This window comes from Phaseolus vulgaris, chromosome 8 (genome assembly GCF_000499845.2).
Source record: "Phaseolus vulgaris cultivar G19833 chromosome 8, P. vulgaris v2.0, whole genome shotgun sequence".
NCBI lineage: Eukaryota > Viridiplantae > Streptophyta > Magnoliopsida > Fabales > Fabaceae > Phaseolus > Phaseolus vulgaris.
In genome coordinates, this window is record NC_023752.2 from 58,881,611 (window position 1) to 58,894,617 (window position 13,007).

General features: G+C 28.0%; 1 protein-coding gene and 1 long non-coding RNA gene across 2 annotated transcripts; one reads left to right on the forward strand and one right to left on the reverse strand.

Moving 5' to 3' along the window:
- Positions 1-1,475: 1,475 nt before the first annotated feature.
- Positions 1,476-2,524, forward strand: LOC137826962 (uncharacterized). Its single transcript, XR_011083628.1, has 2 exons — positions 1,476-1,797; positions 2,142-2,524. It is a non-coding gene; the product is annotated as an uncharacterized lncRNA (long non-coding RNA).
- A 4,161-nt stretch (positions 2,525-6,685) lies between these two features.
- LOC137826134 (protein neprosin-like) lies at positions 6,686-8,662 on the reverse strand. Its single transcript, XM_068631993.1, has 7 exons — positions 8,437-8,662; positions 8,235-8,321; positions 7,954-8,148; positions 7,679-7,843; positions 7,498-7,554; positions 7,261-7,407; positions 6,686-7,176 (listed from the first exon to the last, which is right to left on the reverse strand). The coding sequence occupies exons 1-7, from the start codon at positions 8,581-8,583 to the stop codon at positions 6,808-6,810; spliced, it is 1,167 nt and encodes a 388-aa protein (XP_068488094.1). The 5' UTR covers positions 8,584-8,662; the 3' UTR covers positions 6,686-6,807.
- Between the last annotated feature and the right edge of the window lie 4,345 nt (positions 8,663-13,007).

The following is a 13,007-nucleotide window of genomic DNA, read 5'->3' on the forward strand; positions in this document are numbered from 1 at the left end:
TTTAAAATAAAGTATTTATTAAGACAGTGAGTTTATTAAAATTTAAAATAGTTTATAATTTATTCTTATTTTTAGTGTCCCTTATGTTGAAGATATCAACATTAAAATTGAGGGAACCCAATAATGAATAATGAATAGTAGGATAGATTCAAATATAAACTAATATAGAGTTTTAGGTTTTCTAATATCCTATTAAAATAATAAATTTAAGCCTAATTAAATCTTATGAAAGGTGGTGGATAAAATAAAAGAGGGTGACAGATAGCAAAAGTGTTACTGTTGGGTCAGCTGAATGGGTTCAGACTTCAAAACAATTTAAAATGTATTATGGAAAGAGTTTTCCAGAATAAGACCTGATTAGATGAGTCATTTTGCTCTTACCTCAATTCTTTGTACGTTTGATATTTAATTTCATTTAAAATAATCCACTTATATTTTTAATTTTAAAATAACAAGTTTACAAACAAAATATAACAATGTCTTGTCGCAACTCACCGTAATTCTTTTCTATTGAAAACATAATTTTGTTTTAGTAACTAAGTGTGTTTAAAAAAATTAAATTAGCTAAATTTTATTGTCACAATCGAATCATAACGGCGAACAGCGAAAAATAAAATAAATAATATGAATACCGACAAGAAATAAGCGCAATAATTTATTATAGAAAATTATAAAAAAATTGAAAATATAATTTACAAATTAGATTCACAATTCGAAAGCCGTTACAAGTAGTGAAAGCCGTTACAAGTAGGAAGATATTAACATTCTTACAAAAGATTTCTTTAATTAAATATGTGAAATAAGAGTAGTTTATTTTTAAATTTTTTTTTTTCAAAAATAAAAACAAAATGCATGCAGAGTTTTTTTTTATTTGGATCCCACAAGGATTAATTTGATCTTACGTATTTATGTTCATAAAAGAAAATAAGAGATGACGTATTTTTACTCTTATTTTTTTAGGAAATAAGAGTTGATGAGTGTATAAAATTAAAGCATGTGTCATATAGCAAAAGTGCTGGGCCAGCTGAATGAGCTGAAGCTTCAAAAGAAACATGGTGGTGCAGATATAAAAAAACGTAAGTGGCAAGTTGTTGGACGCTTATGTGTGTGGGGGATATAGTTTGGTCTCCTTTGAGGGAAAGGAAAGAAAGAAAAAGCTGAAAGTTTTGGATTTTGGTGTGGAGAGAGGAAAGGTGGAAGAGAAAAAGGTTAAAGTTAGGGGTGCAAAAGAGAGAACATTGGGGTGTGAAAAGTAGAGAATAAGAGGAGCTGTGGGTACACGATCCAAGAGAGGAGGTGTGAGTAGGAGAGCAGTGAAGGTGGGTTGAGGAACTGCACTGAGTAAGAGTGGGGGTGTGAGAAAGAGAGCAGTAAAGGTGGGCTGAGTAGTGGCACTTTGTAAGAGTGAGCGTGTGAATAGTAAGTGTGGGGTTTTCTTATTACTTTTTAATCTCTTTCGCAAACTTCATTTATCCAGACGAAATTGGGTGTTGACCACACTAACTTTTACCCTTAGCCAAACCTCGGGGGTCCCTGTGATGGTGGTCGGCGGTGATGGTGACCGGTGGCTAGAGGCGCGGCTGAAAGAGGCGCGGCGGTGAGTGGAAGTAGGTGACGGTTTGGGCGGTGGCCGTGCGTGACTGTTTTGGGGGTTATTGGCGTGGAGGTGTTAGTTGCAAGCGGCGCGGCGGCGGCGGCGGATGGGCGCTTGTGGTTGAGAGGATGTATGAGAAGAAAGCTGTGTTTCGGCTGGAGCGGTTTGATTGGCTTTGGCACGGTGATTGGGAGGTTGCAGCGGTGAGTGTAGTGTGTCACTCTGTTTTTTGTTTTCAATATAGATACTCTGTTACACGCAATATGCAGAAAAGTTTGAATTAATGTCAAATTTTTGGAAAGAAAATTGCATTAGAGGGATTCATGTATATGCATACAAGTTTTCTACAATTAGTTTGCGTGGAATAGAAGAATCGGAGTTCTTCAAAGTAAAAAACTTTCAACCTCTGCTTCCTAAATATATACTCCTGTCCTCTATGCTTTCTGCTCATTCATCTGTTTCTTTGTTTCTCGCATCTTCTTCTTCTTTCTCATACCATGCCCACATCCTCGTTACTGCAACCATCCTTGCTGTCTCCTTTTCGTAGACCGGTTTCAATCCAACATAAAGATGTCAACAGCAAACAACTTCTCCCATGGTGGATACTGGTGGTGATAATTGTGATGTTTCTGCTTGTGCTGGCCATTGTCACTGCGTACAAAGTTTGGCGTATGACGGGACGCAGTCGCGCTCCAACACCGGCACCATTGCAAATGGCGGAAGAACGGGTTGTGGAGGAAGCTTCCTTCCCACCTCCGTCCCTTTCCTCCTCCCCTTCTGATCCCTTCCCCCTTTCCTTCCATAATGGAAGATGATGTTTAGGGAAGATGATGTTTGGAAGATGATGTTTAGGGAAGATGATGTTTAGGACTGTACCTTGTACCTATGAGTACAATATCAATAAAAATTATCTTCCTTCTCTTTGACTCATTATCATTGCATAATTGTTATTATTTTTAAAAATAAAGTATTTAAAAATCTGTGCATTATATCTTTTATTTTAAAATAAAGTATTTATAAAGATAGTGAGTTTATTAAAATAATTTATAAATTATTCTTAGTTTTAGTTCATGACATCTTTAATATGTCCCTTGTGTTGAAGATATCAACATTAAAATTGAGAGAACCTAATAATGAATAGTAGGACAGATTCAAATATAAACTAATATAGACTTTTAGGTTTTCTAATCCTATTAAAATAATAAATTTAAGCCTAATTAAATCTTATAAAAGGTTATAAAAGGTGGGTGGATAAAATAAAAAAGGGTGACACATAGCAAAATTGTTAGTGTTGGGTCAGCTGAATGGGTTCAGACTTCAAAAGTAAAGGGTCCTGAACATATAATAAGAAAACTCGTGTGGTAAATAGCAAAATGCTGGGCATCAAATATAATGGAGTAGGGAGTGTAAGAATATACTAATGGGTCCTAAAAGCAATTATTCATAATGGGCAAATTTGGGCCCCACTCTCTCTTTCTGAGTCATCATCCAATTCTAATTAGGCTTCTCCTTCCTGCACCCCACAATTTAAAAAACTCCAAAACTGACCTCGACCTATTATTTGAAAAGGGGCATCGGAGTTTCTTTGTCATTGTTCATCTTCTTCATTCATCTTAGGTGCTGATGCAAGGTCTTTGTAATTGTGCGGAGCAAGGTGGAGGAGTAGCCTTGCCAAAGTTTTGCTTGGGTTATAGAAGTTTTTTAGTTCATCTTCTTCATTCATCTTAAGTTTTTTTTTATAATCATTGGTGGTTATGAAGTTTTTGTGGTTATTGGAAATCGGGATTGAGTAATGTTCTACAGATTCATCAATCCATAATTGAATAATGTGCTACGGATTCATAAATCTGAAATATTACCGGAAACAACAATCCAAAATATTACCGAAACTACAAATCCAAAATTTTATTGGAAGAATCAATTTGGGATTTCTACGGATTCCATAACTAGGAATGTGAAAAGACATATACAGATTCTTTATTCTGTAAAACTATCGGATTGCATTATCTAAAATATTATAGATGAAGTGTGGAAACAAAAATCTGAAGAAAAAGTAGAAGTAGAAATCCAAAAACCATAAATTTTACTTCAAGTTGTCAATATCACCTAAAGCATTAAGAGCTACACATAATGGGAGTTGCGGCTGCGCTGGGAAGATGAAAAAGAAAGTTAGTGTTTTAGCGTTTTTAGGAATTAGGGGTATTTTACGATTTAAAAAAAAAATAAAAACAATTTAGTATTTGCATATCATTGTGGAATGCTGGAAGAAAAACGTAGGGGTGCAGGAAGAAACTTCCTACTTATTAAATACAAATTTTACAAATCAAATCTATGGGCTCAACGTAGAGAAATTCCAAATTTCTCTCCCACATTTAAGACAAAACCATGGGGCCATTAATTTAAGGAAGGTGCTGTGAAGCCCAGTACAACGCAAAAATTGTATGAAAACAGTTAATGCAAATTTCACCTTCATATATCTAAAATACAGCATAGATGAAGCAGCATGCTCCCTAGTTAAAAACAAACGGATAAAATATTAAAAGAGGCAGCTTAGTAAACCAAGAAGCTACACAGTTTATGGTAATATAAAAAGGACAATTTTTCATATTACCTAATAAAACCTAATTAAAGAGGGACAGTTGTTAACACCAAATTTCAAATTTTGTCCAGATATTTAAATTTTTATTGTTAATAAAAAAGAAAAGAATAAAATATGAAAAATAATTATTCCCTATTACTTTTTAGACGCCCGCACCCCTTTCTCACACCTTTTTTTTTTCTCATTACCATTTTTGCCTCTCAGCCCATCTTCTTCGCTGCTCTCCTTCTCACAGCCGGCAATTGCTTCCTGCACCCAACACTTTTGAACCAGTACCCAACATAACTTTTAAAATTTCGAAAATACCCTTTATTTCGAAAATGAAAATCCGGAATTGGAAATAATGTATTATAGAAAAGTAAATCCAAAAGAGATTATTGTGTTCCGAAAATAAAAATCTGTAGACAAAAAATCAAAATCTCATTCCGAATAAAAAATCCAGAATTAAAAATATTACATTATGAAAAAATTTATCCAAAGATATTATTGTGTTCTGGAAAAGAAGGTTCGAAATGTAATTTTATATGTACCCCATTTTTAAGGGTATTTTTGTCTTTTCCTCTGTATTTCGGTGGTGTAGGAAGCAATTGTCCTCACAGCACTCTCTTACCCAGCGCACCACGTTAGCCCACTTTCTCCTTGTCCCGTTTACCTCACTCTTACTTCACGCACCTTCTTGCCCATCTTGACTCCTTTACTCTTCGTACCACTCTCTCTCACTTTTTGCACCCCTGCGTCACTCTCTCTCTCCGTCCCCTCAAACCACACTTTTTTCTGACTCACCCTCTTGCACAGCAATTCCCGTGCTCCCTCTATCTCACACGTCCACTCTCACCATTTCACTCTCACACACAATATCATTCACTCTTCATCTTCTTTTCATTATAAAAAAATGGTATTTAAGAATATGGTAAAAAAAAAAAGTATATTTTTTTTATTCTCATGTGTTTACATCATGTATAGAAAAAATCTCCAAATTACAAGCTAATTATGTGGTGATTAGAATGACTGATTGTTCCGACTTGTAATTTTTCTCGCATAATATGACAGTCTATTTCAATGTGTGTGTGACAATTATTACTTCTGACACCGCGTGCACTATTGCAATGATTATATTACTTAAATGCTCTTATTATATTACCAAATACTCTGATTTATACACATAATATTCATATTTTGTGTTAGGATACTCTCAAATGCCACATTAAAACCTGGGAAAGTGTGTATAAATAGATGACCACTAACAAGGAGTACTCTCAACTTGCATATCTGCAATATATTCACTATATGTACAATATTTTGCTCTTATTGACTTAATGGAGTGCAATCGTAGGTGGAACCCCTTTTTGTTCCCTAAAGGTTAACTTAGTAGAACTTGGATGGAGATCACAAGGAGCACATCCAGATTTTGACCGATCTCGAGCCGGCGAGAATAGTTTACTCATATCAAACGTCATTTTATCCTAAATATCTAAATATTTAATTTGTTGTAATAACTTCAACCCTACTAATACTTCACCATCTTAGTACTAACACAAATGTCTTATGCATTTCCTCCCATATATTGCCATGTATGATGTCATGCCATTCATAACATGATAGTTGTTGTTATAAGTAAACTCCACCAAAATGAAGAATTTCATCTCAGCTCCCTAGATGATCCAATAAACAATATCTCAACAAATCACCCAGTGACTAGGTTGTTCTTTCTTACTGTCCATCTATGGGATTATATGCAAAACCTGTAACGTCAGTCAAAATCTACATGTAAATATGGGATCCTAGTAAAAGGAAAAACTAAAAGATACTCATTTCAATCTCATAATCTCCTTGATGTATATAGTTTAGCCAACTTGGACATATAAATTCTTGTGTTCATTAGAAGGAAATTAGCACTATTCGTCATTCCATCAATAATTACCCATAATGAGTCATGCCCTTAGATTGTTCGTGTGGTCCATGAATACTGTGGAGCATTTTGTCACTCCAAAGACTTGATCATATATTTACAATGGCTATATCATGTCTTGAAGAAGTCTTATGAACATCTTCATCTCTCACCAGAATATGATGATATCCTACCCTCAAATCAATTTTTTGATAGCACTACATATAAAAAAAAATGAGAAAGATATATTCTAATATAAAAAATCTCATTTTTCACATTTATACACTTTTAAAATCATTACTATCCATAAGGTTAGAGAATTTTTGTTACACTTAATTAATGTGACAAGTTGTTACATCTTAAGAGAATAAACTATAATAATACTTTCAATTTATACACGTGGATACTTTCTCTTCAATTATATAATATTTATATTTTTTATTTAAATTTATTTAAAAAAAATTATATTCCAAATCGTTAACTACAAAGTAAAATCTGTGAAATAATTTTAAAAGTTTGTTAAGGATTATAAATGCAACCATCGATCTATGTCATTTTGATTGGAATCAATCTCTCACAATTCATAATTCATTTTTCAATGAGAAAGATTTAGAAGTTTAGACTTAATTATTACATTTAAACTATTAAATTATTTTTTGACTAAATGTTAATATTTAATATTGATTATAATAGATCAATTTTTTGAGTTTTATTGAACTTTTATTATCAATTACCACAATCACCACCGGGTCCTCCAAATAAGAGAGAATATCCAAGCTCATGTCCTAGATTACCATAGTAATGAACACCAAAACAACTAGGTTTGTCTTGATTTTTTTCTGTGGCATATTGTGGAGGTCCATAATCGGTTCTTGAATCATTTTGAAAGGAAATATTTCTAAAATAACATGCACGAACAAAATTGTTATCTGGTAAATATCCAGATCCCATTTGAGGACTAAGAGTGTTAAGAGGAGTAAATGTTCTCCCACCCCAACCCACTTGATCAGCAGAGTTCATGTTCGAGAATAACTTTGACGGAAAATATCCAATGTTTTCGCCAAGGTAATTTATCCACCAATTTCCTTTAAGGTCCTACAATACATATTAACCTTTTTCAATAATATGATATATCATGTCTAACATTACATAGAGAAAATTAAATGGAATGAACATGACCTTTGTAATAGAAATTTCAGTCTCCATCATTAATCCATCGTATATAGACACTATATCCAATCGTGCACCAATATATTTTGTTGGATGAGTTTGGACAAACCCGGAACAAATTAGATTGAAGCATCCCGTTTTGTTGAAATTATCTGACTGTGTCCCAATGTAATACCATATTAAATTTTTAAAAATTGAAACATGTTTTTGGGTAAAGATTAAAAAACATGTAAATAAATCTCTTACTGTCCATGATGAGAAAACATAACTTCCAGTATCATCACCATGATATTGTGGAGCCACCTATACAAATTCACACAAATTAAAAGGGTATGTATCAACTAAAATATATATTAATATATATTTATATATATATATATATATATATATATAACTAAAATGATAACATGACTCAATTAAAACTCACATGCCATCCAATAGAGATTTTGTTAGTAGCATCTTTAGGTCCATTCTGAACCCATATATGAGACATGCTCATTTGATCATTTCTACTAACTTTTGGATTATAAATGCTATTAGCTCCACTAACTTTGTAATAAGGACCATCACCTACAAGATATACTTCTGCACGCTGCAAAATATAATAAATTCAAATAAGTATTCAAATTGAAACATTAGATATGATGAATTTTAAAGAAACAAGACAACATCTTCAATCTTATTATACAAAAAAAAACTTACATGAACACCAGGAAGATCTTGAAGTAGGATATGATTATTTGATAGTAATTTGCTTTGAATGAGATTATTTTTTGTTGTTCTTCTAATAGGAACAGTTCCTCTTGGACATTCGTCTTTCTCAAGTCCAAATATGGATTTAGTAGAAGAATTCATTACACTTGCCTTTTCAAATGAGTTTTGAAAACTGGGTTTTCTCTGTAATTAAATAAAGCAAAAACAAAAATAATAAGGAAAAAAATATCTAAAATTGACTATATTTGAGAATGTTCAAAAGAATGTACCTGTAATTTATGATTCTTTAATAAAGGATGGTCAAATGCTGATTGCTTGTAAATATCAATACAATCAACAATATATCCAAATTTTGTCTAAAAGATATAAAAAAACATCATATTTGAAAAAAAAAACATTAGAAAACATACTAAGATCAAATCCAACAAAAAAAGAGAGTATATAATAATAAAATATAAGAATATAAAATACATGAATACTCTTCACGGGTGTTTTGTTAATGAGTTGTAATTGTCTTTCCAACTCTAAATCTTCTTGGAGTGTGTGGTGAATGCCATGAACACCATAATTATCATAGTAATTCACTAAGCACCAGACAAAAAACAATATATGGATCATTTCTCATTCAAGATTCTTCTATCAAATAAAATGAGAGATGTTGGAAGTGCTTGTGTAATATGCTACATTTATAACACTACTACAAAATAAATAATAAATATGAAATGAGATAAAAAGATTCCATCAAATTAACATTCATATATATATAAACAGTACAAAAAGTTTAGAATTAGAAGGATAAAATGTAATAATATTTTGAAAAATAAAAAAGCATAAATTGAATAATTTTTTTCGAGCATTGATAATAATTTTAATTTCTAATAATTATAAGAAGAAGAATAACATCTCATCATTACATTCTAATTAAAACTAAATTTACATATATAACCATCATTAATATTATTATTAATATTACTAATATTATTAATGTTCTTATTAATATTCTTTATCGATACAGATGTGTAGATAAGTCTATCTAGTGTATTTAGAAATACTTTAATAGATCATTTATTTATGGATTTGTATCTTAATTAATATTAATAATATTAATTACAATATTAATATAATTAATGTTTTTATTAATCTAATTAATTTTGTTATTAATCTAATTAATGTTGTTATTAATATAATGTTAATAATATTGTTATTATTATCATTAATTTTGTTATTAATATTATTATTATCATTAATTTTGTTATTAATATTATTATTATCATTAATTTTGTTATTAATATTATTATTATCATTAATTTTGTTATTAATATTATTATTATCATTAATTTTGTTATTAATATTATTATTATCATTAATTTTGTTATTAATATTATTATTATCATTAATTTTGTTATTAATATTATTATTATCATTAATTTTGTTATTAATATTATTATTATCATTAATTTTTGTTATTGATATTATTATTATCATTAATTTTGTTATTAATATTATTATCATAAAATATTATTAATATTGTTGTTAATATTATTATTATTATTATTAACATTAATATTATTAATATTGTCATTAATAATATTAATGTTATTACTATTATTATTAATAGCAGAATCAGACTATAGTGTAATTTGTTATTATTATTAATATTTTTTAAAAATTTGTTATGTTTCCTTTATTATTGATATTGCTTTATAAATTTATAAATATCATTATAAATGTTACTATATATACATATAAACAAAAACATTAATTTAGAGTTTGAAAATCTTATAATTTTGTAATAATAATTTTTTTATAAAAGACAAACAAAAATTAATCTGCACATATTTAGTTGAACTTATTATAAGAAGTAATTTTTTATAATAAATTTATTTGTCTATACCTATATATAAAAGGGATTCCTCACTGATCTAATTTTTTTTCTTATTTTATCCTTACTTAATATTTTATTTTATTAATTTATTTCTATTATTCAGACATTTTATAATTTCATAAGTTAATAAAATAGTTTTTTAATTTTAAAATTTTATTTTATTTGTTATCATTTAAGTGGAAAGAGGGTGGAGAGATTTGTTAGTTTACTTTTCTGTTTTAAATATCTTATTCTCTATTAAATAAAAAATTAAAGATATTAACACAGGCCCAAACATTGTGTATCCACATTTTATTTTATTTTTATCATTTATATATAATTATGTTTAATATTAAAATTGAATAAATGATATCATTATTCACACACACTTATATTATGAGTATAATTTTACAGTTCATTTTAATAAACAAAATTCACATAAATTTTATCAAAACATAGCTAATATGGTAGTAATATATGATAAATTTACTGGTTATTCAATTTAGTTTTATTTTAATTAAATATAAATTTTATTCAAATTAAATAAATTTTAAATTTTACAATACAAATTGCCACCAATAAAAATAAAAACATAGTATGGACACTAATAACATTTTTGTTACCTGCATTTTTTTATTAATCGAGGCAAATGTCAAATAAATGTCAATCCCATTTCTGAATCAATATTTGTCATATGAATAATGTTGTATTCATTTCTCCTTTTTTATTTCAAACATTTAGTCTTCAAAATTGTGTTTGTTGTTCTGTTGTTAATATTTTATCACTTATATTTTTCATTTTGTTATACAATGTATTAAAATGTGAAAAAATAATAAACATTTAAAAATATTTAAAAATTATAAGAATTAAATATTATATTTACTTTTAATTAGACAATTTTAAAAATCTAAATATTTTTTTAAATAAGATTATATAATTTTTTAATACTATTTTTTGATAAAATTATGATAAAGAAAACTAAGTTAGTAAATAATAAGATAAACATAGGATATTGATATATTGATTTTAAGTAAATTTCATATTTGTTAATTTTATCCATAAAGTAACTTTATCATAAAATTTAAGAAAAAAAAAGAGAAAACTCCCAAAGTATAAAATAGATCAAATTTAAATGAAAATGAGAACATTGTAAAAGACTGTTTTTAACTGATTTCATAAGACTTTTTTTTGTCTATAAAAATACTCACATATTACAACACAATAAAAATTAAAAATTTATAGCTATTAATAAAAAATGAAAAATTACTATCAATTTATTCCTAATCTTTATTTCTATTTCCAATTATTTTCTTTTTTTTCTTATTAATTTTATTATATATTTTTGTATGTAATATATCAGTTTTCCACAAAATCAATATGATGTTGCAAAATTTTACATTAGTTAATTATCATCAAAACAATTCACCACTAATGTTATCAATTTTCTTCCAATCTTTATTTATTTTCACAACAGTTTTATATTCCAAAATATATCTTTATTAAATTATTTTGATTATACGACTGTCAAAATAAGTATTTAATTTAATTTTTTACATTTTATAACTAATCTCATATATATTATAATGTATTATATTTTTAAGATGTATTCAAAAGTTAATTTTAGTGGTTATAATTTAGTTTTTACTTTTAAAGTATAATAAGACTAAAATAAATATATTATGTATATCATTTACACTATCTTATTTGAATTTTTTTCTTTTCTCTTTAAATCTCACTGTACATCCATATAACAACCATAATTACAATATTTTCAAAAGTTTTGTTTATTCTAGTAGTTATTGTTAAAATCATGTAGTATGAAGAACCTTCTAAACATTTTCTTACGGAAAAGATAAATTTAATTTTTTTTTTATGTTTCACTTTCAGATTAAATTTTAAATAAGAATGAAATTGGAAAAATTTCTATAACACTCTTCTAAAAACACTTTTTTTTAATGGTTTAAATTTATTTAAAACTACAAACTTTAAAAGATAGAAAATAATTAATAGAATTTGAGTTTCATACTTTTTTTTATAATTTTTAATATTTTATTAATTATGGATAAAATTTATTTAAAACTATAAACATAACCCAAAAATAATTAAATAGAATTTGAGTTTCATATTTTTTTAATAATTTTTAATATTTTAACAATTATTAGAATTAAACCAATATTTTTCATTAGTTTCTATGCACAACGAATAATATATGACAATCATTACAACACACGTGACACCATTAAACAATAAATCAAAAATTCATCCTCAATTGTTCAATCAACTTTAATTATGAAAAATATTATATTATCTTTTTTTCGCCTTGGACCCGACTCATTTAAATTGTTTCTATATTTAGAAATAAATCTAGGTTACACACCGCTCTTAACACGGTTCCTTCGCGTTAGAACCTTGCGATTGGGGGAGTGAGCGTGACAACGAAACTCTTGTTGTTTCTGAAGTTTTTCCTTCTCTTATTCCTCTATTTTGCTTTGAATATTAAAGCTCTACAGTTAGATAAAGAGCAAACAAAATATCAAACAAAATATCAATATAGCATGTAAAAAGTAGAGTTAAGAACACGGTGACGTACCTTCTCTACATAATGCTCTCTGGTGACCATACCTATTTTGAAGATGGTCTCTAAAATCATACATTTATGAAAATTTAAGATGATTTCGAAAATCAAAACCTAAAAGAAGAAAATATAAAGAAAAACAAAGATAGAGAAATAGTGATGACATAAAACCAAAAAATCATATTGGAAGTAACTTTTTTATAAAATATGAGGAAATGAGAATATAGTTTAGTTAATGCTATATATGATTTTATTTAAATCCATAAAATTGTTACCAAAAAGCGTCTTCATACCCTTTGTCTCCTCTTGTTGAGTCCTTCTTATCCTTCTAGTCACATGTTTCAATCACAATTTCAGAAGACAAATTAGTGTTTCACACATTGGAATGCACATAAAGAGAATTACCAATTGTTGTGATGGTGCGCGCAACTCCTTTTGTTGAGTCTTTCCCCTCACTCTACTCACACACTTCAATTACAATTTCATAAAACAAAGGTCAAATTAGGATTTCACAAAGATTAATCAAAACATAGAAAGAGTAAGAGTAGTGAAAATGAAAGTATGATTTTACGTGAAAGAGGAAAGGAAAGAGAAAAGAGAGTG

Coding starts and splice junctions, on each gene's coding strand:
- LOC137826134 (XM_068631993.1), bottom strand. CDS start 8,583: ATGATCCATATATTGTTTTTTGTCTGGTGCTTAGTGAATTACTATGAT. Junction 7,408..7,497: donor ATGTTTTCTCATCATGGACA/GTAAGAGATTTA, acceptor ATTGGGACACAG/TCAGATAATTTCAACAAAAC. Junction 7,177..7,260: donor CTGAAATTTCTATTACAAAG/GTCATGTTCATT, acceptor TATGTATTGTAG/GACCTTAAAGGAAATTGGTG.